This window comes from Strigops habroptila, chromosome 9 (assembly GCF_004027225.2).
Source record: "Strigops habroptila isolate Jane chromosome 9, bStrHab1.2.pri, whole genome shotgun sequence".
In the NCBI taxonomy this organism is placed as follows: Eukaryota; Metazoa; Chordata; class Aves; order Psittaciformes; family Psittacidae; genus Strigops; species Strigops habroptila.
The window spans coordinates 18317390-18344419 of NC_044285.2; the positions used below are offsets into that span (position 1 = coordinate 18317390).

At 41.4% G+C, this 27030-nt stretch overlaps 1 protein-coding gene across 4 annotated transcripts in view; it reads right to left on the bottom strand.

Moving 5' to 3' along the window:
- Nucleotides 1-27030, bottom strand: part of DAPK2 (death associated protein kinase 2) — a 57463-nt gene that overhangs the window by 5480 nt on the left and 24953 nt on the right. For 3 of the 4 annotated variants that reach the window (XM_030498036.1, XM_030498038.1, XM_030498039.1), the window contains exons 3-10: nucleotides 19787-20008; nucleotides 14244-14382; nucleotides 11090-11219; nucleotides 9932-9980; nucleotides 9237-9263; nucleotides 6016-6168; nucleotides 5399-5444; nucleotides 1276-4494 (exon numbers count right to left, since the gene is read on the bottom strand). In XM_030498036.1, coding sequence (XP_030353896.1) covers nucleotides 3859-4494; nucleotides 5399-5444; nucleotides 6016-6168; nucleotides 9237-9263; nucleotides 9932-9980; nucleotides 11090-11219; nucleotides 14244-14382; nucleotides 19787-20008 — 1402 coding nt within the window. In that variant the 3' untranslated portion in view covers nucleotides 1276-3858. Of the gene's footprint in view, nucleotides 1-1275; nucleotides 4495-5398; nucleotides 5445-6015; nucleotides 6169-9236; nucleotides 9264-9931; nucleotides 9981-11089; nucleotides 11220-14243; nucleotides 14383-19786; nucleotides 20009-27030 lie in introns of those variants that run through there. The other variant, XM_030498040.1, reaches the window with a different exon arrangement.

The window sequence follows — 27030 nt, forward strand, 5'->3', positions numbered from 1 at the left end:
CAAGTATTACAATGGTACCGGAGAGTAGCCCTTCTCTTGTCTCTCTCAAACCTGGCCAATGAAACCCTGTCTGCTTATCAAAACCTCAGGAAAGCCCAGGTAACCTGCCACTGTGAGGAATCTGCAATTAGTCTGAGACTGAGAATTCCCAAGCAAAAGTAGATGGTGACCCAAGAAAAGCAATCCACGGCCAGCTCTGGTCAACACTGGACTTGCCGGGAATCACAGGACAGTGAGCTTGGAAGGGGCTTCTGGAGATCCTCTAGTGCAAGCCCCTGCTCAGGGCAGGGTCAGCTACTGCAGCTTGCCCAGCGCCACAGCTCAATTGGGTGTTGAAGGACAGAGACTCCACAACACCTCTAAGTACATGTTCCAGTGTTTGACTGCTCCTTTAGTAACAAGTTTGTTTGCTCTTTGTAATGTTTATATGTTATTTCTTTCTGCTTGTGCCCATTGCCTCTTGTCCGGTCACTGGATACCACAGAGAAGAGCCTGGCTCTGTTTTCTTTACTGCATTCCACCACATATTTATACAGATTGAGAAGATGCCCCAAGCCTTCTCCTTTGGACACTGAACAATCCCAGCTCTCTCAGCCTCTCCCCCTTTGACAAACAGTCCCATCCCTTAATCATTTTCACAGCATTCCATCCAGCTCACTCCAGTGTTTTGCTGACATCACTGTAATGAAAAAAGTGAGCTGTCATTTTGTATTAGTGATGAGGATGCACACCACTGAAAAGACTTGGGCTTTGTCTTTTTACCATACCCAGAGTACGGCAGCACAAGACATTGATACCCTGGCAATAAATACATGAGAAAAGAACTTCAATACCTGAGTATGGAAAAATAGGCAAAAAAAAATCATATCAGAATTCAGACATGCACCTAAAACGTGTGGATGCCAATCTGGTGTTAAGGAACAGATGTTCTGCAAACCCTGACACAGCCCTTCTGAAAACAAGGCACCTTTTAACTCCAAAACCACATCAAATTTTGCATAGACCAGAAAACTGTATGTGACAGACTGAGGGGAAAAAAGTTCAAAACTAGATCTGGTAAAAAGGAAAAGAGAAAGGCCAGGAATCAACCCTTCAAAGACTATGGAGCTTATGGAGCGGCAACCATTCCTGCAGTTCTGATCTGCATATGTAGGAGGTGGATAAACCAGAAATATTTATACTGAACTGGACTGGAATGCAACCAAACCAGACACCTGCAGAAGCAAGAGCACCAAAAGAGAAGGGAAATCACAGCAGTGAGGATTTAAACATTTTTTTTCAGCAAAATAATTGATAATGTTCATGAGACACATTCACTTTCCTTGTCAAATGCTGCAGGTACAGCATTTGTGCAGATATCCCAGCAGAAATTCCAGGAGCCACGCTATCAATTAGGCCTCTTTTTCATGTAGAGGTATACACTGTCTGCATACAACAGAACTGGGACATTCAAGCATTAAATGTAATTTCCTCATGCTGTAAATGGCTGGCATGGTGCAACAAAACACGGAGTAGAAATCAATTTGAAGTGGAAAAAATGTCATTGGCCAAATGTCAGCTGTACAATCACGATGAACAATTTCTGAGTGCCCTTTCAGCAGCAAAACCATCGCTGCATCAAAAGTAGCCCACTTTACAGTAAGCTACTCCAGGCTCTTAATAACAGCCTCTCAATTTCTAAGTGGCCTGCAAACCAGTGACTCTGTTGTTTTCCCCATCATCAGAATATCTTCTCAAAAGCAGCATGTCAGTGACCTCCTTCAGCTCACAGAGCATTACCCTCAAGGATTGAGTCACAACATTAACCTCACCTAAACATGCTCAGGAACAGAGTGGCCTCATTTAATGTTCCTTCTCATCGTGCCAGCACGTTTGTTCATAAAGAATATCAAGACGAACAGAGAATATGAGATCATAGCTGAGGGAAGGCAGACTCTCTTTTCTGAGTATCTTTGCTGCAGATATGAACTCTCACTAAGCTTTAAGTTACTTTTTAAGAATTAAAACTCTCTCCCTTATAAAATAGGACTTTTTTCATAGGAAGTCCTGTGTTCCGGTTCCCCTGCACAGTATCTCGTGGGCCTTCCAGCTCTAAGGAACATTGCAGAAGTGATGACTGAAGCATTCGGAAAGAATAAAAAATGGGCATATGTAAAATTCTCAATACTATTTGTCACAGTGGAGCCCAGCTCCCACCGACCCTCACCACCACCACCTTGCCAGGACATCTCCTGGCTATCTGCACCACTTGGAAGCTTTAGGAGATTTTTCATCTCGTGCAAAGAAAGAGCACATCCAGTTTCCATCCTGCACCGAGTACAATGACAGGAGTAACAATACCCCTATTGAGTAACTTTTCAGAACTCTGAATTTTCACCAGCCTCTGCACATCTTTATGAGGACATGGCAGTGACTGGTCCGCTATGCTCTAAACAAATTGGATGAGAGTTTACTTTTACTTACTACTTTTAAAGTAGTAAACATTATTCTTAATAATGTTCTGAACAACAACAGTTCCATTTAGTTTATTAACTTCTGTAGAAAAGGAGGAGTGAGGCTGGGCAGTGAAAGACATTCTGATATAAAGATCTACTCTAGAGGGACTTGAGCAGTGATGCCTGGCTACTATCTCACCAATTCTTCTAGCTGCATCACCTTTACCTTGCAGTGAACTCACACAGCTAAGCACAGGGTTAGCTGTAAACTAGCCACAGAACCAAGGGTAGTAACTCTTCAGTACACAGAAGCTTGACATCTCTTCTTCAGTCACTAGCTACACCACCAGGGAACAACTGCATCCTGCGTAAGTAACTATTTATTGTGTCCAAACCCGAGATGGATACATCTGTGCATATTAATACAGTATAATCAAATGACTTGTTTGAAACACAAGGCAGCAGGGCATGAGTCAAGTTTTGGGACAACTTGGTTTTTTTACTTTCTAAAACCTAAGGAAAAAAACATATCTTCACAGCAAGAACACTGGTCTCAAATCCCACACCACAGATTACATCAGTTGCAGCTTTTTCATCATCTTTACTGGAGAAAGCAAACCGGAACTCTGTGTTATCACTTATCACTCACAAATTAACATCGGCACTGTAAAATTACATACACCGTTACTTGCTCAGTTCATTACAAGTTCCCAGTTGTGTCGCGTGAATAGGATTTCTTTGGTGCAGAACAGGAAACTCAGCTGAATTTTAAACTAAAGGATTAATCAACAACTGACACCTTTGATGATAAGAAGATTTCACCCTGCATAACTGGCCTAAAAATAATCTTAACTTTTCTTCATCAGCAGCCATTTCACAGAGCATTTCCACAGTTCCAGCTAAATGTTCCATTACTATGCTGCTGACTCTGGTGTACAGGACAGATTTAACCTTTGCAAATATTTCTCTGATATGGTCTGTAGAACTGCCTGCAGCAGGTCTGCATGACCTTTCCTTCATCCAACCAAGGAAGCTATCAAGAGATTTTTATTAGTTTCCAGGCATCCAGCTTCTAGTAAGTATCGACTGACCTACTCTTTATTCCAAGTTAATTACTTAGTAATCTTCAGGAACTGTCATACAGGATGAAGTATGATGCAGGCAATGCAAGAGGCTGTATGGTTAGATATGTCCATAACACTGTGATGATCTAGTTTCCATAAATTCAGACACTGAACACAGGAAAAATACTTCAACACTACAGAACACCATGAGCTTTTGGTCAGCATCTCGTGCAACACATGAGAATTTCTGGTTTAGATCTACGTCATGGTTTTTGTGTAGAATCTATGCACGGAAAAGTTTTTACACTGCTGTACTTTGAGACAGGCAGCAAACTCTGCACCTAGCCTGATCTACAGCATTACTGATGTGATGCTGCTACATCAAGATTCAAGCCTGCAAGAAATTCTTCACAGCGAGATCTATTTAACAGGTCCATTAGAGATTCATTAATATCTTTGTTGAAAACAGAGTCAAAGTTTCCATTCACACAGGCTTCATTTTCCAGTTGAAAATTACTCATTAAATCCTGGATCCACTTGAGCTCCTCAGAAAGTTCTTGACTGAGAGATTCATACTGACTCTGCAGATCAGCGTATTTCCCAGTTATGCCTGTAAGACTAGTGCCTACAGTCTTGATATCATCTTGTAGATGTCTTTTCAGGGATTCGATTTTACGGTATTCATACTTCAGCTGAGACAGCTTGTGCCTCACGCTTTCATTCTCCTCTTTATACCAAGCTTCTTTCTCATTATAAATGGAAACCAGAGCATCAATGTCCTCCTGTAAGGAATCGTGGGATGCAGCCAAAGTGCTGAACCCCCGTTCCGTAAGTGAAATGTCTTCTACTACCCGGGCAAAGCGCTCAAAGTTGATGTAGGTGTTGTTGGGAGGCATACTCGAATGGCACTTTATGGTGTACTCCCTCAGGTGTTTGGTCTTCAGCTGCGTGTTCTCAACCTTCTTGTTTTCTTGGACTTTTGTTTCTTCTTTCAGCTGGTGAGCCATCAGACAGAGGAACCAATATTAATGACCTTTTACAAGACAGTGCAGTATTCAAAAACTCTACACAAAGGATGCAGCCTGAGCTTCCACAATGCTGGGAGAGCCTTTGCTCCCACAGGCTTTCCTTCATGCATTTGATTAAAAGTAAAAAACCAACCAACACACAAACCCAAACCCGAATGTGACAAGTGATGTGCATTCATTCCAATGTGGTAAGTGTAAATAACAGGGCCCCAATTGATTTTCATGCTAATTTTTAGCAGTTGACAGTCTCAAAGCCATCAATATTTGTGAGAGGAACACCAACAATCCTGAAAACATTCCAGTTAACGGTTTGTGCAATGCGAAGCAAAAGCTGAATTTCAAACATCCTCATTAGTCATGCTGAGATTAGCTAAATGCATTTTCAATAAGAGACTTATCCACAAAAGCAAGCCATGTTTATGATGAATACATACAGACAGACACACGAATGTAAGCAAACCAGCACACTCGGTACAGCAGTTGTATCTTGAGAGAAATGATTATTTTCCACATTGGCTGTAGTCAAATCTCAACTCAAGAAAGCACTAAACCAAACACGTAGCGTATGTCCATGCAAACTGAGAAGAATGGAAAAATGCAAACCCTGGGTTAAGGTAGGATACTGTCACGTGCAACAAACATCAAAGCTTTGTCACCCTTTTTTTGAAAGTTTCAATAAGAAGAGGTCATTTGCAGAAATCCAAAGATTTAGTTAGACCCAACCAATTTCTTCCCAGTGCATCTCTTTGAGACACACAGTGTCACTATGTACTTGGAAGGCAGTTTTCCATTTAACACACCAATAAGAGTGAGAACATGACTCTTGCTTTGCTCATAGTAAAAACCAAGATCTGTGTTTATTCAGACTTACCGTTATCCATGGATGGGACAGAGCTTCCTGAATTGTAAGCCGTTTCCTAAAAAACACCACAAAACCCCCCCCCAGACATGAATGAGAAATACCTGGTACACAAATCCATTGACTTTGTTTTGATCACCCTTCATGTTTAGAAAATAAATTCTTTCTATACACCTTTAATATGACTATGTTTGAATCAAGGTATACAACATCAACTGCATCAAAACTGTCCTTTGGAACACAGTATTTCATCACTGCAGGAGCTGCCATTTCCAGAGAGCAATGTTTCCGAGAGGAATACTTCAAATCTAGTCAATCCTAACTTCTTTTTGCATTGTAGCAGTTTGGTGAACAGCACATTAAGAGCACTGAGAGTCAAAGGTAGAAAACACAGCACTGCAGAGGGACTGCCTCTGCACATGGGACAAATCAATATCAGGGACTTGTCCTTTCTTAAAAGGAGATTGCTAGACCTGTGCAAACCTGTCACCAAATCCCACCTACTCCAGCCCATTCTAAGGCCTAAGGATTTGGAGAAATCACAAGGAAAGCTTTGCGGAGTACTTGCCAGGCAACATTTTACCAAGCTTATCTTAGAGACAAATGGATCTTTCGGAATTGACACTTACCGTGTATCTTTCACCAGGAGTTTCTGAATAAAATCTTTTGCCAAATCACTGGTGTTGCTGAAAAATTCTTCATCAAATTCATAATTCACAGCTGTGATGTTGGCAAGCGTTTCTTGTTTAGTTTCTCCAAGGAAAGGAGAAGCACCACTGAGGCTAGATACGCCAGAAAGAAAAATCAGTTGTAAAAATAAACAGCAGAGGTCCCCTATTTTACAGTGACTTTACAGAAATTACAGTGACTTTACAGAAATTACAGTGACTGTGTAACATAGGACATTTGTGGATCTCGTGCTGTAGCAGCCATGCTACATGGGAAATAACAGTGAGCTTTGGCTCACTACATCTATGGGTTATGAATCAGACTCATCTTGAAAGTCTCTAGTGTGGCGCTAATGTGTACACACAGATAAAAATGCACAGTCTCCTCTCCCAAGGGTCTCATTGAAGTCATTGCTAATCAAAGCAGAAGTTGTTTCAGCAGAGGAGTGTCTCTATCCCTGTGAACCCGCAAACACTACCGGGCAGAAGCTTCCATCAGCTTCAAACAGAGAAAGTAGTGTTTCTGTAGCTTTTCTTTGGGTAGGAAAAGCCCTGCCCCTACTGCTTCTCTGTCTGCAAAGCTACTGACAAGTTCCTTGCACAGTGGGTTCAGCCAAGAGACCTTTCTCAGCTGGAACCAAAATACAATGTGGAATGGGCAATCAGGTGCGTGGCCTTGCCTAGGAGCAAGATGGGTAGTGCCATGCTGCTCATTAAAAAGAATCCACAAACAAAAGGCCTTTGGCTGCAATAAAGCCCAACTGCTTCTGAACAAAGCAAAGTTTCACTCTGTTGGCACTCTGCTCCAACTGCAAAGATATAATGGAAACATCATCATAATAAAAAGGTATTCAGCATCTTATCAGAAAAAGTTTCCCCCTGCTTTGCCCATCTCTCAACAGTGACTGATGACCACCTTCTTTGATGCCTATTTACCTCTGCTCCACAGAACAGATGCACTGCAGACTCCTCCTGCCCTGCCTGCCCTCCCCTTTCTCTCTCCCCTAATCCACAGAGATGCCGACTTGCAAAAGTCTGCTTGATAGGAAATGTTATTTATACCAAGGAAATTGATCTCATCCCTTTTTGAAAATCTTCTGGGCTATTATTATGCTTATCTCTTATGTCTGGCTTTGATAGCACAGTTCCAGGATGTAGCAGACTCAAAACAGGGCTTCAGTAAGCTCCTGGGATCTAAATTGAGGTTATGAATACTAAACCACCTGCTTACATGATCCCGCTCAACAGTCCTTTTACCTTGTCTGTAATGCCACTGCAATGTTGGCTGGGAATTTGGGGATAAGCAGAATGTTAATGGGACCACCTGGGCCATTCAGCCCAGTCCCCAGCTACCACATGTGGTTTTATCCACAGAATAAACATCTGAGTACATAAATGTTTCCTCTCCCTCTACAATCATACACCACCACCAAAGCAGCTGACACAGCAAGGCAGCATGAGTAAGGTCCTCCAGTTCTCTTTGATGCAGTAAATGTCACCCCATAAGCAAACAGTCAATCTCACTTCCTAAAGGGTTTTACATTCTCCCTGTTAAGCTTTTGTTCCATTTCTGTTAGCCACAAAGAAGGCTACAAGCAGGCACCTTGCCACAGACCATGGGCTTTGTTGCAAAACTAAAGCTTGGAAACCTGCCCTACAGCCTTGGTTTCTATTCTCTTTTCCAAAACTATGCCATGAAGCAGCTGTAATTCCACCTTCTGGCTCTTCACTGGAAGCCAAAGCCAACAGTGCTCTATTTGCCTCTTCGGGACTTAGTTTTGAGGTCTGTGAAATGAGGACATTCTCAAATCCTAGCACCTAAAGCAAATTACTTTTATCATATCCTGACTTGGTGCCTGTAAACATCTAACAGCAGACCTCAGAATTAAAGGCTTTGCCCTTACAACCCTGGGAACCACTCCACTGGTTGCTGAATTAAGGATTTGTCACCATTTTGAGCTCTGCACTTAACGATGGCATCCATTTGCTTGCCGCCGTGTTTGCTAAAGTAGGTGGTTTCATTAGACCCACCCCATTTACTCCGAGTTCTTTAGAACAAAAGGCTTTAAATTCAATAGGCAATACTAAAGGCATACACGTTTCTAGTACTTAGCATAACATGCAAACTGACCCCTGCCATCACAAAAAGCACTGGAGTGCTCCTTCTTTAAGTGTGGCAGCGAGTTAGTCCTCTGAATGCCATAAGGAACAGCAGAAGCCCAGGGAAGGAATGACAGGGAGAGACACTTCCAATCATGCAGTTTCTGCCATGCACTGCTCCCCAGCAGTCGCAGTCACAGCAGCTTGATTTCAATGGAAGCAGCTAGGTCCAAGAATAGCTGATCACTTCTGTAATGCTCTTATCAAACCAGAGGAAAGAATTCTTGAAGCACTGAGTGCTGTCCCTCCAATGCATGCATCACACAAGCACTTTCTCAAACTGCCAAGCTCCACCTTAAAACTCTCAACAGCTTGTCTCCAGGATGCCCACAGAACCTCATTTCTTTGAGTTTGAGCTTGTCAAAATCTCCTCCTTTTATTTATTCATCACCAGTTGACACACTTTTCTTCCAAAAAGTACTGATTTTTTTCCCCCGTGCTTACTGACTACAATGATATTCCCAACCAAACTTTGCTTTACTAGTTTTAACAAGCCCTTTTTCTCCTGTACAATGAATTCTCAGTTCCCACGGTCAACTTCTCTGCTCCCAACCCAACTTAAAATCACCTTTTGAATATGGGTGACCACATTTACTCATAGTAATCTAGACTGATTTGTCTTTACAAGCAAATTAAAACTTCCCTGTATTCACCTGAAATAACTCACCTTGTAAATGGTACTATTACACTTCCTGTTTGTATTCCCTCCACACGCTGGTAGCTCTTAGTCATTCTGTAAGCAACCAATACACTTGGGCTTTTCCATCCTCTATCATTTGGAGCTGATGAGGTCCCATAAGGAGCAGAAATGCCCAGTGATGCTAAAGATATTTGTTCTTCGTCTGCTCATAACGCCCCTCTTCTTTTACCCCTTATTTTAAACTTGAAAGGCTGCAGGATAACATTTGCCCATTAGACAAACCACTGCCCACCCCTTCCTTAAATGACTAAAGAGAAGAGCAGTTTCATACTAGTGCAACAGAGCTTTAGGAATTTCTACACAATGAATCCACTGTACTCACAGTATGTAGGTGATGACTCCTATGCTCCTAAAAAACAAAGGAGATTAATTGCAGGGGTTCTACATGACCTGTATTCTTCTTAATATACACGATATGAAAAAGTCAATAGTAGCTGCTATACAGGCAGCTTTTGATAAATGATCTCTCTCAAAGAATGGTGCTTCAGGGAAAGTGTGAATTTAACATACAACTTCAAGTAATGTGGCTATTTGAAGTGTTTATGTATTTTACTCTAGCAGGTGTTCACCACAGTACACATCAGAAATTCAAAGAAACAGAAGCAAGGAAGTTTTATTTGGGGTGACCTCTTCTGCCTGTGCCTTCTCAGCAGATCAGATTAGTACGCAGGTCTCCTCTGCATGCAGGGCTCTTATAAATAAAGCTGTCACAAGCGAGACAGGAACATGTTTTCTTTTAAGAGTCCTCCTCTGCAGTGGACAGTGGCAAAACGTTAACTCTGTAACTGCCATCAGTAAAGTTTGTCATTGTAATACTGCAGAATTTAAATGCTTATCTTTTAAAAGAATGTATCCAAATGGAAAGACAGATGAAGAGTTATTAACTGCACTTATGGGCTTGGGGTTTTTTTGTTTGGTTGGTTGGGTTTTAATTTGCTGCAGTAGAATGGATTCTGTTCAGAGCAAACTGGGAAAAGGGAATAGTAGAGAGCAAGGCGAGGGAAGTTCCAAACATACCACATATCTGCAGCTAGTCCCAGTGGTTCATAGTTCACTATTTCTGGAGCTGTAAGAAAAATTTAGACCTCAGCAACTGAGGTAACTGACGTAACCTGAACTGAACAGCACGCCAAAATCACCAAATTACCAAGAGGGAGAAATGGTGGGTGGGAAAAGGAAAGGCAGTTCTAGGACACGCTGTTTATAGTTTTACAGGCCTGACAGGAATTCAAGTTCACAGGTATCCAAGAGATTAGGTAGAGTAACTTGGAGCATTGTGCAACTCAAGAATAAGGGTAAAGCAGATAGTGTATACTAATTACAGTGCTAATTATAACAAATTACACTTTCCAAGGATACTGTTACCCCAAGAATCTGAGCTTTTGTCTTGTTTTTAACTGGTGCCATTAAATCTAGTTTCTAATGGCCAGTCTGAAACAGCCCTTAGGCAAGAGATTGAAACGACATGCTAGACTACACTGCTATCTGTGTCAAACCCTGTTATCTTTATAGGAACCATTTCCTCATTGGAAAACATCCACATATAAGATTGCATGCAAAAGAAAAGACCAAGGTGAGGTAACAAGATGAAAAAAGGTGTCTGCAACAGTTGTGTTTAACAATTCTCTCCTTGCCCCTCCTCAACCAACTCCAAAATCTCTAAGTGAAACTAGTAGAAAGGAGTAGGATTAAGCTAAAATCCAAGTGAAACATATTACAATTATGATCAGCGAGTGACAAAAAGAGAATCAGGTGGCAAAATGAAAGGGGAGGTGAGAGGCCTGTACTTAACAGGTGCACAGTGTGAGGCAGTTTTATCAGGAAGCAATGCTAGGGATACCCATGGCATTGTGTCCCCACAATGCAGAGAGCTTACTTGCCCCAGGCAAGAGTACAAGAATTACAATTTTTACTTGCAGGGTTTCACAATCACAATCCTGAATTTACATCTCTATTTATTTGGCAGCAACCTACTTTCACAGAAGTAGCACATCTAGTTTATAGAAAGCACCTTTTGCCTATTACAGAAAAATAAAGTAAACCTCTAGTTTTAGGTTACTTTTATAGAAATGTGATTGAAACTACCTCTCTCCCCCACTTCTTCACTTTGAAAAGACGTCTCAACTTCCTCATGGAACTTGCAATACATGACAAATGAACAGGTCAGTCACTCACCCACAAATTCTGGAGTTCCAAAAATGTTTTTAAATTCAACTCCATCTTCTATTTTGTGAGCCAGGCCGAAGTCAATGAGTTTGATGTGTGGAATAGGGATATTCTTGTCTAGAAGCATAATGTTTTCAGGCTAAAAATAACCAAAGATAGATCTTTGTTATTCTAATATTAATATCTTGAGAAAGTAGCACAGTTCTCAAGCGCTTTTTTTTCTTCACACATACAACACTGTAGAACAAGAAACACGTACCTGTGCCTAACCATTTACAATTCATTCTTTTGATAAAGGGATGACAACTGAAATTGGACATAAGTGAATGGAGCAGAACTACATAAAAGCAAAGCAGATCTACTAAGAGTGATACTTTCCATCTTGTGCAAAATCTACCTTTATCTTTCTGTTAGCACTCCTAAGCTTATTTTCTTAATGATGGCTATGGCCAGGATGATAACAAGATTCCCTTGTTCCCACAATGAGACAGGAGTTTTTCACTCAGTTGTATGTAGTTCCCTAATCTAACAAGATACGCAACTGGACTATCAGGCCAGCAGCACTGTGATACAACATGAAGTGCAAGCTCAGTTTACCTTGTCCCTTTTTAAAACAGGAGCTATCTCCCTGGCCCGCAGAGAAGATGTCACACCCTGACCCCACGGATCTGCTCCAGTTACGACAACCAGTGCTCACGTAACAGGAGGTAGCAGGTAGCTGAAGCAGCTGGTGCAGAGCCAGAATGGCACTGCTGGATCCCAAGGGAGAGCTGCACCACTCACTGTTTTGACTGACAGCAATTTTACTGATTCTGCCCAGTTGTCCCTATACTGTTTTGGAGCCCACTGGAAGAGGTCTGATTAAATGCTTCCCAAGGTATTCTAGTCACACCTAAACCTACTTAAAGAAAATGCTCTTCTCTATGAGATTAAATTCACAGCTGCAACAACAAGGCAGCTACAATCTAGGATTTGTTATCTGAACAGTCCAGAAAACGGAAAGAGTTGGGATCAGAGGTCCTAGCTCATATATGATAGCAAGCTATTAAAAGAACATGTAGCATTTCTCACAACATCGAAGGGAGAAGCTGAAGCTTGAACTGTGAAATTAAAGCCAACTTTTTCAACCACAGACTTTTACTTTCTTTACCAGATGTGACTGATATTTCATAATCTTATTTCTTCAGCTAAATATCTCAGCCTTAGGTATTCCCTACATGGCCCTATTTCACAGGTTTCAGAGTAACCTATGGGTTCAATTTATCTCCCACGAAGAGCTTTAATGCATTAATTTATCATAACTCAATCATAAGCTCAAGAGCAACAGTGAGACAGTTCAATTCCCCGCTGGCAGCTGCCTGGCCTTTTCACAGCAGATCCGCATGTGGAAGCAGCTCCTGCTTAAACACACTCTCAGTCAGAGCTGCACTGAGAAAGAGCAGCTGAATAATTTATTGTCATAGTCACTGGACCAAGAATATTTTAGCCTCGAGCTAACAATTCTGGTTTTCTTCCATGGATCGAGGGCATATGTGTTCGCCCAGATGCATGATGTAAGCTTGTTGAGAGCAGACACAACAGACTGAAATGGCAAAAAGGCACAGTCACTACCCCTTGGACTGTTTTATTCCTTAGGTGGTGTAAGTCGCTGTAGCTCCACTGCAGTCAATGGAGCCCTGTCAAGTGACAAGAGAATTATAAATCATCCTCTATCTAATCAGATCCCTGTTTAAAAATACATTTTTTGCTGGTGTTAACCAGCAAAATTCCAAACCCAGTCCTTGAAAACCCAGGAGAGTTATTTTGTAAATGTGTCATTTGATGTCCAATATCAGTGAAATCACTGTTTACTTATCCTTTCCAATTTCTACCTTGCATTTCTTGTTACATCTTCATTGACCATCTAACACCACTGGTACTAACTATCAAAATGAGTAGCTAGAGATCGGTATAGAGAAAAAGTTGCACCTGTTTTCTCACAATAATTTCATTGCGGATATTACATTGTTTTCTAATACAAAGCAAAAATTTTCAGTCCTTGGCTTCTGGATTCATGTAATGATTTCAAAATCAAGTGCACGTCCTTCATACGTTCACACCTCTCTTATGCTTTTCACATGCACCTTGTGAAGATCTGGATGGTAGTTTCCTAACCAGTTTTTAGGTTAGATGTGATTTGCAATGTTTGCAATGACTACATACCTGCCATTAACACTGACTCAAGACAAAGCAATTTAAGCCAAAGACAGCACTAGGCATACACTTAACACAAGGCATCAGCACATATATCCTGAAAATCTGGGAGGAGTCTATCTATAGCACACACGTAATTAGTAATAAACTAACCTGAACCTAAAGTCAGGAAAAGGAACATGTATCTAGCAGTAGAGTTTCTTCATTTTCCCTCCATTTTAAAACAGTTCCCTCATGTGTTTATTCTACTTTCTCCTAGGGGATAAGTGCATTTTGAACACATTTCTGGAAGCAGGGATGTTTGAGGCAGTCAGTTCTGCAGCTGTGAGCCTGCTACTGAAAAAGCATTTTATCCTAGTCTCAAGAGTTTCATTGCCAAGGACAACAGAACTCCTAGCTTCAGAGAAGCATGTTCACCTAGGTAGGCCACAATCAAAAGTCGAGGACCAAAGCTATAGATGACACCTGATATGGTGGAAAAAGAGCTCTGTGTGATGTGCTTTCAAGACCCTAGGCAGCTAAGAAATCAAGAAGTTTTTCTATTAATCAGACTGCACTGGAGAACACATACATGTAATTCTAAACACAGTGGGGATTGGAAGCAGCAACAGTTCTTTGTAACCGGACCTGGCTCCTCTTCCCAAAAATGTGTTTCTTCTGGACATCATTCTAATATTTTTAGTTTTTAAACAGAGTGCTTTGGATGATCCCACAAATGCAAACAGCTGAAGGATGAAGACTTAGAACTTCTTTTTCTCAGTCAGTAAATATATAAGCCCATCCAAAAGTTAACTACAGGCCTGATAAGGGAGATTATCTTCCTTGGAGCACTAAGCTGTGCAGCGCATTTAAAATGATCTTACCTATTATTGTAGACATGTTATCAAACACAGGTATCCAAAACTTTATAAAAAGTACAGTCCATGACTAAAAAACATCAACAATAAGAAGTCTAAATCAGCATCTTTACCTTTAAATCAAAGTGAGCAATTTTCTTAGAGTGAAGGTAATTGACACCATCTAAAATCTGCTTGATGAATCTCGTTGCTTCCTCTTCACTCAAAGATTCCTTCTGTGCCAGGAAGTCAAAAAGTTCTCCTCCAGAAACCCTGCAAGAAACACCAGAAAATGTCCTGTTATCTACTGCACTGTAAGACATAAACGTAAGCACAGAAAACCAAAGTAGCAAAAAATCTCCAAACAGTTAGAAAAAGGCTCCTCTTGCAGACAACCCAGAGTTTTGTGTTCTGGTCCCAGGTGTGCCAAAACTTCTTTTTGGCTTCAGCTCTCTCCCCTGTGAATTAAAGACTAGCTTTCCCTAAGGCATTAATGCTGCAAGATTTGATTCATTAAGGATTATAAAGGACCCCAAAAAAGGTACATTTGTTTTGATGAATCCACAGACATGCACATATTGCAGTAGACAGACTTTGTGTTAACTGCCTCAACTGCTATTTTTCGACGTTCTCTTTTGGGTGAGACAGAGGAAATAGAGCAAGTTGTAATAGTCAAAAACTGTTAAGAGTTACTTCTCGTATTGGTTGCCATCAGAAACATGAGACAATAAGATGTGCCAATAGAATCTCTTTTCTTTCCAGAACAGCCACTGCACTGTCCTAAATACAGATCCTTGCTTGACATAAGTGACAGGAAAGCATTTATTTTCTGCTGAATTTTTAAGAATTAAGCAGATTGTAGCAGGTTAGAGGGTACCTAAAGTATTCTTCCCAAATCAAGGAAGTGCTATTAGTAACTGTGAGGTTTTGCATCAAAATTGAAGTACATTCCATGCATATTTAATACATAAGACTTCTATTTTCATTTTTGTGCCTTGTAATGAGAGATCCAGTGCTATTTTTCTGTACCTTATGAAACAAGATGATCTAAATATTGAATGAGGCATTGTTTGCAGTTGTTATTCATAATTATGTTCACATTTATTGCTTCCAGTTCATACTATCCTTGGTATTATTGATCTATTCTCATTCAGATTTACTGTAGGGGCACCCGCAAAGCGGTTGTTGCTCTTGAGTTCAGGTGTACCCCCCACAACATTGCTCAGGATCCAGAGTGCAAGCACAAGGCCCTAGAGACCCAACAGTATTTGGAAAACAAGCTTCTGGCCCTCTTGTCTGATGAACCACCTACAAAAGAACTGGCGGGTTCAAATGCTTTGAGTTAACTAAGTGCTGTGACTCACAGACTAGTTAGACAAGACTGTGCAATGCAGAAGGCTTTGCAATGATTCCTTTTGACCCTGGGCTCCTGCACACCACGGTGCTGACAAGACGGTGATTCCTTACTCTGCCTCTTTCAGAGCAAACTCTTGTGAATGGCTACAGAAACTGCGAGGAGAAGTCAACTGCAAACAAGAACAATGTGTCTAAAGCCACAAAGCCATTTGGCTTATTTGTTAGCTTCTACTGTTGCTGTGGGTGACAGCATACCTTGCTGTTCCAAAAGCAGAGACTTACACAGAGCCTACTGACTTAGGCATTGATTAGTGGGTATTTTTTTTGCAGCTCCCACATAGTCAGAAACTTTCTCAGCAACAGGAAGCAGGACACTTCACCTGGGCAGAAGTCACTTGATCCTTTAATTGTTACAACTGAATGTCTGGCAAACAAACACAAGCTTATATGACACACAAATATGTTGCAACTGCTGTCTCTGGCTGCTGCCTTCTCCTTCCTATTCATGTTACTCAGCCTGTGAGACTCTCATTTGGCCTCTGATTTTCTTTTCAGGTAACACAACATACCAAGGGTCTCAGCACTACCATCAGCCTTGCTGGACAGGTTGTGTTTTACCCTGTGCGTTTCAGAAGCCAGGGAACACTGCCTCCTTTCCACACTGTAATAGGTTTAGGGGCCTTGGTTCTTTAGTTTACAATTATTACAGCTGTGACAAGCCAGTAAAGCAATCTTTAAGTCAAGTCTCTTGGTGGAATCTGTGTACAGAGAGCAGGCAAGTACCATTTCCTTAATGACTGCTATTCAAACTGCACTTAAGCAATCACCTCTGGCAGGCACTAGGGCCCTGTCACCAGGAAGCCAGCTGCACTAGGACACTTTCTTGTACTTCTCTGGAATTCAACCATGTAAGCACATTACTCTCTCTTCCTCTTTTACCCTGTCAAACCTCCTCGGGGGCTGTTCTTTAAGGTGGACTCTTTAATCAGGACTAAGAATAAAACAGTTCTCTCTCAGCCAGACCAACAGCCCATGTAGCCTGGCCTCCAGCTCCCCAGCTCCTCAGCAACATCCTGGGCAACCAGCTACACGTAAGGCACCACTGAAGACACTGTACAGCCTGTAAGAACTCGGATCACAGGAGATTTACTTGCTAGCTCCTGGCTGTACTTTCCCTCTTCTCTCTAGTTTACACTAACCCTGAATCAGGCTAGACAGGGAGAAATTACCAAGGTACAGAATACAACATTAAAATAAAAAAGGAAGCAAAAAAAAGATTCAGGTGTCTGAAGTCCCTCTGTACTCTATCAGCAAAAGACTCCTTACAACCACCACAGGAGCATTTCATTTTCTGAAGGTCAGAGACTGGCATACATTACAAATAGTACATTAATCTCCAGTCTCTTGTGATATAGCCTAAGATGTTAGGCTAAGCTGCAGAGACCTTAAAAGAGTAATATAAAGGAAAGTTCAGTAGAAGAGATGTGATGATTTCTCATTAACAAAAACTTAGCATTAAAACCAGGTTTTGAGTAAATTGTGCACAGGGAGTGGTGAGCAGTTTAGTGCAGGATCATTCTTATCCAAGTTATTCATCTGAACTCAGAGAAACTGCAGGCAGAAGAGACTTGGCAATCCCTAAAGCCAACCATTATGGAATCCCCCAAAAAGGCAGTTCAACACTAACTCCTTTGCAGTAAACCCCTCATAACTGCACTACAAGTTACATTTGAACATCCAGGGAGGTGTGTTTTCTAAATCAGCACCACCTGTAAAGAAGCAAATGCTCCTTTCTCAAAGGACCTTAGGTTACAAAAAAATTCCTTCCTCTAATTCAATCTCTTTCCCTTTTATTATGTCACCTTATTCCTATGGCAAACAAAGCAGCAAGCAAATAATACCTTTGCTCTTCCTTCAAACTCCAATAAAAAACAAGTGACAATGCTGCCTTACTTCTTGGAAACAGCTGCTTATTTTGTGTACACAACCTTGACACTCACCAGCAGAGGAGACTGGTGTATCAATCAAACTCACCTTTAGGCTGCTTTTGTCCGGGCAAAGCAGCCTCAAGGCAGGGCCCAAGAGACAGAGAACAGCAAAGCCACAAAAACCTATGGGGAGCATATCCCTGAACAAAGTGCACAAGGAAGGGCAAACCGTGTACCTGCCAAACTGCACTTAACAGCAGTGGACTTGGCAATGCTCTTCCTGCTCTTGAACAGAAGAAACAGCACCTGTAGAACCAACCCCTGTGTAAAGAGGAGACAGTGAGTTTGGGAGAGGGTCATTTTAGCTAAAGCCTCTTTCAAACACCAGGGTTGCTTCTTCATTTAATCAAGAATATTGGGGACATTCTTTTGAAGCTGAAGTCTACTGTAGCTTAACATAAGGCCAGTTGGCCAGGGGCTGTAATGCTTATTTCAGTGAACTGCAGGGAGTATGAGACTCTGATAGCAGAGCGTCAGGAGGAGAGATTATCTATTTACAGAGAGAATTTAATTATCTTTATTAGCAATTATCATAATCCTCAATTTGTACACAGCAGCTGAATGCAGGGGCCTTAATCAGGTCAAATTGCACCCTGCCTTTTAAAAAGAGCAATAAGCTACAGCCTGACAATAGGACACACAAAATGTGTCAGGCCATGTGAGGACAGGAAAAAGCAGAAGGTAATGAAACGGGAGGTTGTTTTAGCATAAAGTAGCTGCCATTTGGAAAAACCCAGCTGTCTTCCAGTGCATGGCTACAGAGACCACCATTTGGCCTCAGACTACACTTAAAAATTAACAGATGCCTATCATCACTCACATGCCATCTGCCAGCAGTCACAGTAATCTCCAGGAATGCTCCCTGGCCTAAATTCCAGCTCCCCGGGAAAGCGAATGGTTATTTCATCTCACTCAGGGATCAATGCCTCATTGCCTGGATTCCATACACAAGGCCAAGGCAGGGTCCCAAGGGAACAGAGGGTCTATGTACCTTCAGCCATGGTGTCTCTGTATTTCGTGCTTCATACATACAGAAAACTTGCATCATTTACTCATTACCAAAAATGGCAGTAAGTAGAAGACCTCAGGCTGTCTCCTTGCTTACAGCTTTCCTTTAGTACCATGAACTGACAGATAAAGGGTATGTCATCATCGGTACAGCTCCTCTAAGACTCAGAGCTTTGTGAACCCGATGATACTTATTCCACCAAAGAGCAGGACACAGCCCAAAAATCCTTAAATTGATGTTTGTCTTCCTTCACTACATGACAAACTTCATCCCCTTAGGCCAAGACCATACATTCTGACCAGCAAAGCTCCATTTATTATAAGAGCTACTTCCATTCCTGGCTCTGACAGTACAAGCACACAATTCTGCTCTGCTTTGTGTGACAGTGTTCAGGCTTTCCCTGGTTCTCAGTGGAGATAAGGAAGGCTGAGCCATGCAAATACACATAGATATAAATTTGCATGTGCACTAAGAATTTACATCCCTTTTAATTCCTTAAGGCAGACCAACAAAACACACTGTGAACTGCACAGGACGAGAGGTTTTGGACATAGGTCTATATGATCATCCATGCACACAGTCTCTCACTTCTATTACATTTCTGATCCTCAGCCACGAAACACCTGGAATGGCAAAAACTCAAGTGCCAATTTTCATCCAAATTCATTATCCCAGTGTAAGTCTGAGTATAAAGAGACCCAGTCCTAAATGGGAAGGGGTTTTCCTCCATTGCATGGTGGCACAACAGAAGAGTAAGCAGCTTCCCTTCGCTCCCACCCTGCCGCTATTCATCCTCAATAGTCAAAGTCTAGGGATTAAAAAAACCTCTACCCTTGCCCCCCTCCCTTTTTTCCCCCCCAGTCTCCTCTAAATGAGGAAAATATCAGAGTAGTGAGAATGGCTGCAAGTTCTGCAAAGGACTTGACACCTTCACATGTATTGGACGAGATGAAAGCAGACAGAAAACTGAAATGAACATTCAGAGGCCATTCGTGCTTCCTCCAAGGTTCGCGTCAGGGCAGCACTAGGCAGACATGAGGTAATCCCTCTGTGAGGAAACTGTTTTCAAGCTGACAGCACTCCCTGGCTCAGTAACAGCAGCCTCAACCGGTGTTAAGGTGCACCTGTATCCCCAGGGCACATGGATGAACTGGGGGGCCTGTTTACCAGCAACCACATTCAATTCTCCTGCCAAGATCTGCGAGGCCTGAGAACACAACAGCTCCATTTTAACAGTGCCTCTATGTTCTGTCCGCCTCTGCAGCCCTTTCCGCTTCCTATTTACCTCATCCTACCCCAGAGAGTAGGAAGTCCCCTTACTCACAGCTCAAGGATGAGGACTACATCCGTCTTGTTCTCATAGATGTCATGCAACTTGATGATGTTGGCATGCAGGATCTGCTGCAGAATCGAGACCTCCCGCTCGATTTCCTCACGCCTCACTCCGCGGCGGCTGGCCCGGCTCTGGCGTTTCTTAATGAACTTAGCAGCATACTCCAGCCCCGTGCTCTTGTCTCGACATTTCTTCACTATAGCAAACTGGCCACTGCAAGGAAAAGAAGATAACAAAAGGTCTCTTAAAGCTTTCATATAATCACAGCTTCCCAAATAAGCCATTCATTACAACCCCTGAGCAACACTGCTGGACCATACCAGCTTGGTTTTGGTCCAACAGTGAGGACCGACAGAATTCTGCAGTCACTAGAGCACTCAAGGTAGCCTCCTGCTGTGTTTGAAATTTAGCAAAGCCAAGCAATGTCTGACAAGAAGGGAGGACAGATGTTACAATCTCTAAAAAGGAGTTCATGTTTAAATGACTAAGATCTGCCCCTAAAGGTCCAAATTACCACTCCTTCGCGGGGTAATGCTTAAGGCATTCAAGTGTGCAACATGCCACTGGATGTTCTGAAAGGACACACATGCATTTAAGTATGTTCTTGAAGTATAATCTCTCAGAAAAGACCTGAAAGGGTTGATAACCCTTTGGAAATGCAGAACTGGCCTCCAGTAACCGATTTTCAAATAAGAGAATTGTTTTATTCATATTACTGCACTTCACTTGATAATTTAGTAATGTAACAGAAATGTAACTTGAGTAAGAGCAGTTTTCTCACTGCACTTCAAGGACAAAGAATTTCCCACTGTACCAAATAATAAAGTGGCTGCATTAAAGTTTAAAAGGCATGTAGCTGCCAGTTGCCAAGAACATTTTCCTCACGGTGGCTCCTAAAGTAAGATATTTCAGTCCAATCTCCTAAGAGGGAAACACTTGGAAGTTAGATGGTTAAATCAAGTAACAGTAACCCTGCAAGCTGCAGCCTTATGTCAGTGGTGGGAACCTTTAAAGCTGAGACAGTTGTTACTGACTCTTCAATGGGAAAGCAGGGGACCCTGCTCTGCTTTCCTTTGTGTGAGCTTTGCTTTCTTCATCATGCCCTGGAGAGGCAGTGTTTGAACTGCCAGAAGGCACCATCTCCACAGAACTGAATTTCCCTCCTTCTCAATTTCTCTTCTGAAAAAATAACTGTAATCAAGCTGGAAATGTCTTATCGAAACCAAGAAAGAATCTGCAGCTAAGAAATTAAGAAAAAGTCTGCAGCTAAAGCAGGATTTGAGGAATACAAATTCTACATAAGGAAGAATGTGGAATGAAACAGTGATTATTCAGAGGAACCTTGCGCTCATCACATTTGGAAGGGACAAGGACAACTGTGTTATCTTAGAAATGTTTAATCACACTAAAATCATCACAGACATACAAAGAAGGAAATTAAATCATAAGCTATTAACATGTGCTTGCATTTAGTCTATAAAGGACATGTTAAGAGAGCTACTTCTACTGTACAAAAATTAAGGGAAAAGGATGTTCCGTAGCTAAAGGACTGGAGGGATTTGAGCAATCTGAATTCTGCCAGAAATGTACTGTATATCCTTTAGCAATTCACTTTTGCCTCAACAGCAAAACAGGGAAGAGACTTCCTTCTTTCCACACAGTATGGCTATGGATGTTTGTATACTGCTCAGCACAAAGTTGTCTGTCTTAGTTTGCTCCTACTCTAACAGAAATGCTAAGGACAACCAGTGCTGTGCCATGCAATGTAATAGGCTCTTCTCCAAAGTGACTCCAAAAAGCAGACAAAAATCACACTTAAAGAGAAACATCTTTCTTTTCATGAAGGATCATTCAGCAGATTTAAACAAACACCTGTAGCTTTTTAAGTTTCATTTAAATTTGTAATACTTAAGCAAAGAGCAGTGGGCATATGGATTTAAACATATATTAACTCCTTAGATTGATGAATGAAAATACTTACATACTTGTTAGTCTGAAATTATAAGAAGCCTGTATGGCTTGAGATTTCATCAGAAACTCTAAATTCCAACCAGTCTTTACAAAAATCAAGTTAGGATCATGATTTCTCACAAAATTTATGCAGAATTGCTTTCTCTGGACATAAACACTCTCCAATTTTCAAGTTCTCCTTAGGTCATGAAAATTGAAACTCAAAACCTGGTATGTTTTTAAAAAAGAAACCCTAGGTTAAAGCACAAAAAGCACTTATGTTAACTCTTTCAAACAAAACTGATGTAGACTCACTGCTCCCCTCCAGCTCAAGCACCAATGAGGAGTCAGAGCATTGAGTCTTGACATAAACTTAAGCCAGTCCAAACATAAATGAGGTCAGTCCATTCCATTCAGGATGAGTTTCATTCACTCACTGCTCTCTCTCATTGCTCAATAGTAAGCCCAGTATTTTCACTGATTCAATGAAGTCAGTAAATTTCATCCAAAGTATTAAAATAAACTACACTCACTGTTAAACAAATATGTATGTTCTGATGAACCTTCTTATACCTAATGGTATGTCGATAATTTTTATTACTCGACCTTCCCATAACTAACTACTAGTGCAGACCTAGACATAATGATGTGTGAAGTACATAATGAAATGGGACACTGAATTTGAGCTGGAGGAAAACAAGAAGCGAAAAGAGAAGGGTTATAATAGCAAGAACAACTGCCAAGGAAAATTAATAGCAGCATTCAGAGATTGTGTTTGATAAGTCTGATAGCAGGCTGCTGCTGACAAGTCTTGGAGTAACATCTCTGCAATAAAAGCTACAGGAGTGTGAATGGAAAGACAAAGTTGACTACTTTTGTTTGGGCACTTGGTTAAAAGACCTCATAGCCCACCAGACAGCTGGAGAGCTGAGCCTGTGGATAAGGTCATATGCATCAGTCTACATCTTGTGATAACAGTGAGACGCAAAACTAGCAAGCTGTAAAGACAGAATAGGAATTTAGTTAAACAAATTTTGGCTAAAATTATTGCCTCATGAAAGCTGCATTCTGTTTTGGCGACTTGATATCAAAATAGAAGGGGGAGGGGGTGATGTAAGCAGTATCTGCAGAACTTCAGCCATTTGGAGGCACAGAGCCCCAGCTCCAAACCATGCTCCACCCTTTTCATAAGAATTGGAATGAAAAACAGGGCAATTTTGCGTCTACCATATGTGTACCCCATACCCTACCAGGCATTCCTCAGTCAGAAAAGGCTCAGGTTTTACCAATGAATATTTGAATTGTACTGCAAAAAACATCCAAGTATTTCACTGCATTTCCAACATGGAGCAGAAATAAACTTTAAGGTTCTAGTAAATTGTATGGCCAGAAAGCCACAGTCAACTCAAACAATAAGAAACCTCTCAGAACAGCACAACTGCCCTTGCCTGACGTGTGTAAAGCCTAACAGGTATGCAAGATCCCACCACCAAAGAACTATTTTATCCAAGCCCTTGTCTCCTCAGATTCATGAGACTCTGCTGATGTCCAACCACTTCACAGACAAAACAAGACAGCAAGCTCTTTCTTACACCCAAGAGCAGCCCTGTTCTCCCCTGCCACAAAGCACTGTATGTTGCAGATCTCACTCTGTGAGAACTGGCACATCTCCAGTCCCAGACTACACGTTTAGTATCAGGTATTACCTTACTCAGGGCATTATATCCAGACTTGCAAGGAAAAGACTCATCTTACAGATAACCTTAACCTTTAGCTACTGTGATTTTATCAGCCAGGATAGGATCTCTTTATAAGAATCACAAACAAACTCATTAAGTACAACCTCTATGACTACACTGTGAAAGCTCTGAGCTGTTATTGTGTTCAATATTATTATATCCTTCACTGCCTTGGTAAATGAGAGATGCAAGTACAGTTGGAACTTAAATTATGCAGCATACACAGCAATTATATTCAGAACCTTATAATTATATAATGTACTTAGTGCTTCATTAACACAGACATCTGGTTGGAGTCTGTCTTAAACCTACAAAGGCAAAGAAATTAAAAATTAAGGCTGTTGCTTGGTGCTTGACTGCTCTCCAAAGCTGACACTCCACGGCAGAGGTAGCCTCTGATTCAAAGGGTTCAAACCAAGCCTGGCAGCCTCAAGTACTTCTTTTTGGTTTTCACTTTCATACGTACCCTAAACACTTCCCAGGAGAGAGGTAGGAACGCATGGGACAAGTGTACTTATCCATTTAGGAATAGTCAATCACAACTGGAATCGAGACTGCAGCCATTTGTCAAATCCATTCGTTCATTCTTATTTCCGTCTCCTGATTTTAACATTATGTGCAAACCCTGGAGAACTTAATGAAAATCCTGCTACAAAATCCCTAAGTTTGCCTTAAACATTCTGCTAAAGAGGTCATTCTGGAGTACCGAGAGCTGCCTGTGTAAAACATGGTGGGGTTTATGCGGTTTTTGTTTGTTTGTTCATCGTTTTGCATGACCTGCATCTTGCTTGGTCCAGTCTTTCTAAAGAGACGTGGTCCTAATGTTGCTGTGTTTGCTTCCTCGGATTCTCTCTGGGGACATCAGTTTTGCCAGCAAAGTTCAGGGACAAAATCTTGTTTTATGAATGCTGATTATGGGAATGAAACAGTTACTTTTGCATTTAATAAGTCCAGTGATACTGTGAACTTTGTACATTTTTGTTTCTTTTAAAAGCTTACAAAAATAATTACATCACAGCATAGGAATTCCTGTCTTCTCCTTTTACATGGTTAGTCTGGGACAACTGTTCATCAGAATACCCATTCCCTTGTAATCTCCCATTTCCCCCCTGCATGTGTAGCCACAAACATACTTTACCTGCTCCTGTCGCAGTCTTCATGTCATTTCCTTTATCCCTTAAAAACACGCTTTTGCAGACAGCCTTTTCTGAGACAGTTTGTGACTGAGCAGAAGAGGTTGCAAGCCACAGGGAAAAATACAAATGTACAATTTCTTATCCTAGGACATTTAAGACAGTGGCAGTGTAATTACCCACGATACTGTCCATATCCCACTCTTAGCCATTTCCCTCTTTGCTGCAAATGCTTCGCCCATGTTTGCTCCTGAATTCACAGGGTCTTTATTAAAGCATCCCAAGGTAATGCTAAAGTATTTTCTGACCACCTTAAAGGCTGCTGTCATAAAGCAGCAGCTGCTGTATCTCTCCACACACGTTGCCCAATGCTTTGCCTGGCACCGCAACCCCAAAGCACACTAAGAGCTACAGGCTGGAGAAGGAACAGGCAGGGAGAACACTCTTTGACCAAGTGTTAAAGGGGCAGCACACTGCTCTACTGTTCTACCAAACACAGTGGGTAGTTCATGTGGAGGCTCACACAGCTATGAAAAAAAGAGGATGCCTCACTGGTATTTTACAATCACAGTCAGACACACCTCGGATTTCTTGTTAACTAGAGAGCTTGTAAAGTCAAGGAGCAAGACAAGAGCATTTCTGCATCTCCTAATGCATCTCCATTCAGCACACAAGAATCGAACAGCATCAGCTTACCAAAACTTTCAATCTAGGCTAGGAAAAAGTAGAAGAAAGGGAAGTATGTCTCTTTGACACCTGAGCTGACAGCACTGAGAACTTAAGCCATTTACTTAATTTCATATGGGGAGCCTGTGGCTGATCTTAGACTTGAAACTGAATTTCACAGCTCACATCCAAATTTCAGCCAAGTTACTTCATGGATTTTACTGTATCACTGAACTGAAGATGACTTGGCTCCTAAACATAAACAGTGTATTTACAACACACACAAAAGGCTCAGAGTCTGACACTTCCCAATTCCTTTTTTTTTGTTTTCGGAGAACTGGAGTTTGTTCCCTTTCAGAGCTATTCTGAACAGCTGTACAACAGCCTTGTCACAGATTCAACATAGGCTGTCCTCGACTGTGCTAACAGCTCAAGAGTATAAACAACAGCAGCTGCAACCTGTCAGTTAGAATATAATTAGGTACAACATCAAATCCGTCCATCATTAGTATGGGAATTGATCCTAGCAATGAAGACAACCTATTATTTGCATTGCCACTATCATGTAGGAGATCTGTCACTGAATTAGAACACAGAGACAATATGACTGGGTGGTTTTGGAGTCTATTTTCAGAAGCCTGCTTTAGAAGAGCACGATTTCAGCTTATTTAAATGTGCAGTTCAGGAGATGGTGTGGAAAGGATGCTGGGAAGAGAGAAACTGGACAATCCAGAATAACAGGATTCTTCTTGCTCTTTTTTCAAAGTTTATTTTTAATACTGGTTCTGGAGGGTAATGCTCTGGGACAGATTTTGATGTGGGAGCATGACAGAAGTGCAGCCTGCCAGCTTTGAATGCCCTAATGCGTAACAGTGGTGTTTTTCTGGAGCATTAGAATACAGAGAGCCTTCAGCAGCTGTTTGTATAGGTAAGGGTTTATACAACTCTTCCTCCAATATTCCAGAAACACCACATCCGTGAGTAGCTGTCATGAAACCCTGAAAATATGTAAACAGAATCCTGAGCTGACCCTCCAGGTTACCTGGCTCCAGCCGGGCTCTCTGTGGCCAGAGTGGGGAGGTCAGGAAGCTGGTTCTGTCATTTGAGGAGAGCAAACAATTTCTTCTCCAAATACCAAACATCTGTTCCCTTTCTGCACATTCAGTCTATTTTTTTTTTATGCTCTGTCCATGTTAATTTCATTCATTAAAGAATTCTAAAAAAGAGGATTTTTATTACTATGACTTTCGGTAGTTGTTAAAACTTGAAATCTCCATAAAATAGATGATGCGTTCGGACATGCTGACAGCTACCCTTTACACTGAAATATGTTTCCAAGGAGTTCTTTGAGAAGCGAACCTGGCAAAGGAGAGTGCTCTGGCATTCTGCCAGTCAAGAGGCAACACTCAACTCCCTAGATGAGCCAGGACAATTTACTTTGGAACAGATTTGCAAGGGATTTTAAGCAGCAACCTCCCACTGACTCTAACAGTAATTAGGCTCCTAGAGACTTGATGGAAAGTAACACTTTAGTCTTTCTGTACTTAATTTCCCACAGGCTGTAAAATGCAGATAATGCTACTGGGAAAAAATGAAATAAAATTCTAACGGGTAAGCATACAGCTGGACCTACAAATTACTCTCATGTCTCTGGACATCGTTAGAATTGCTATTATAGTAATTCATATTTTTATTCACTAGGTGATCCTGCACAAGAATATATGACCAGAAAGGAAAGTAAAATAAA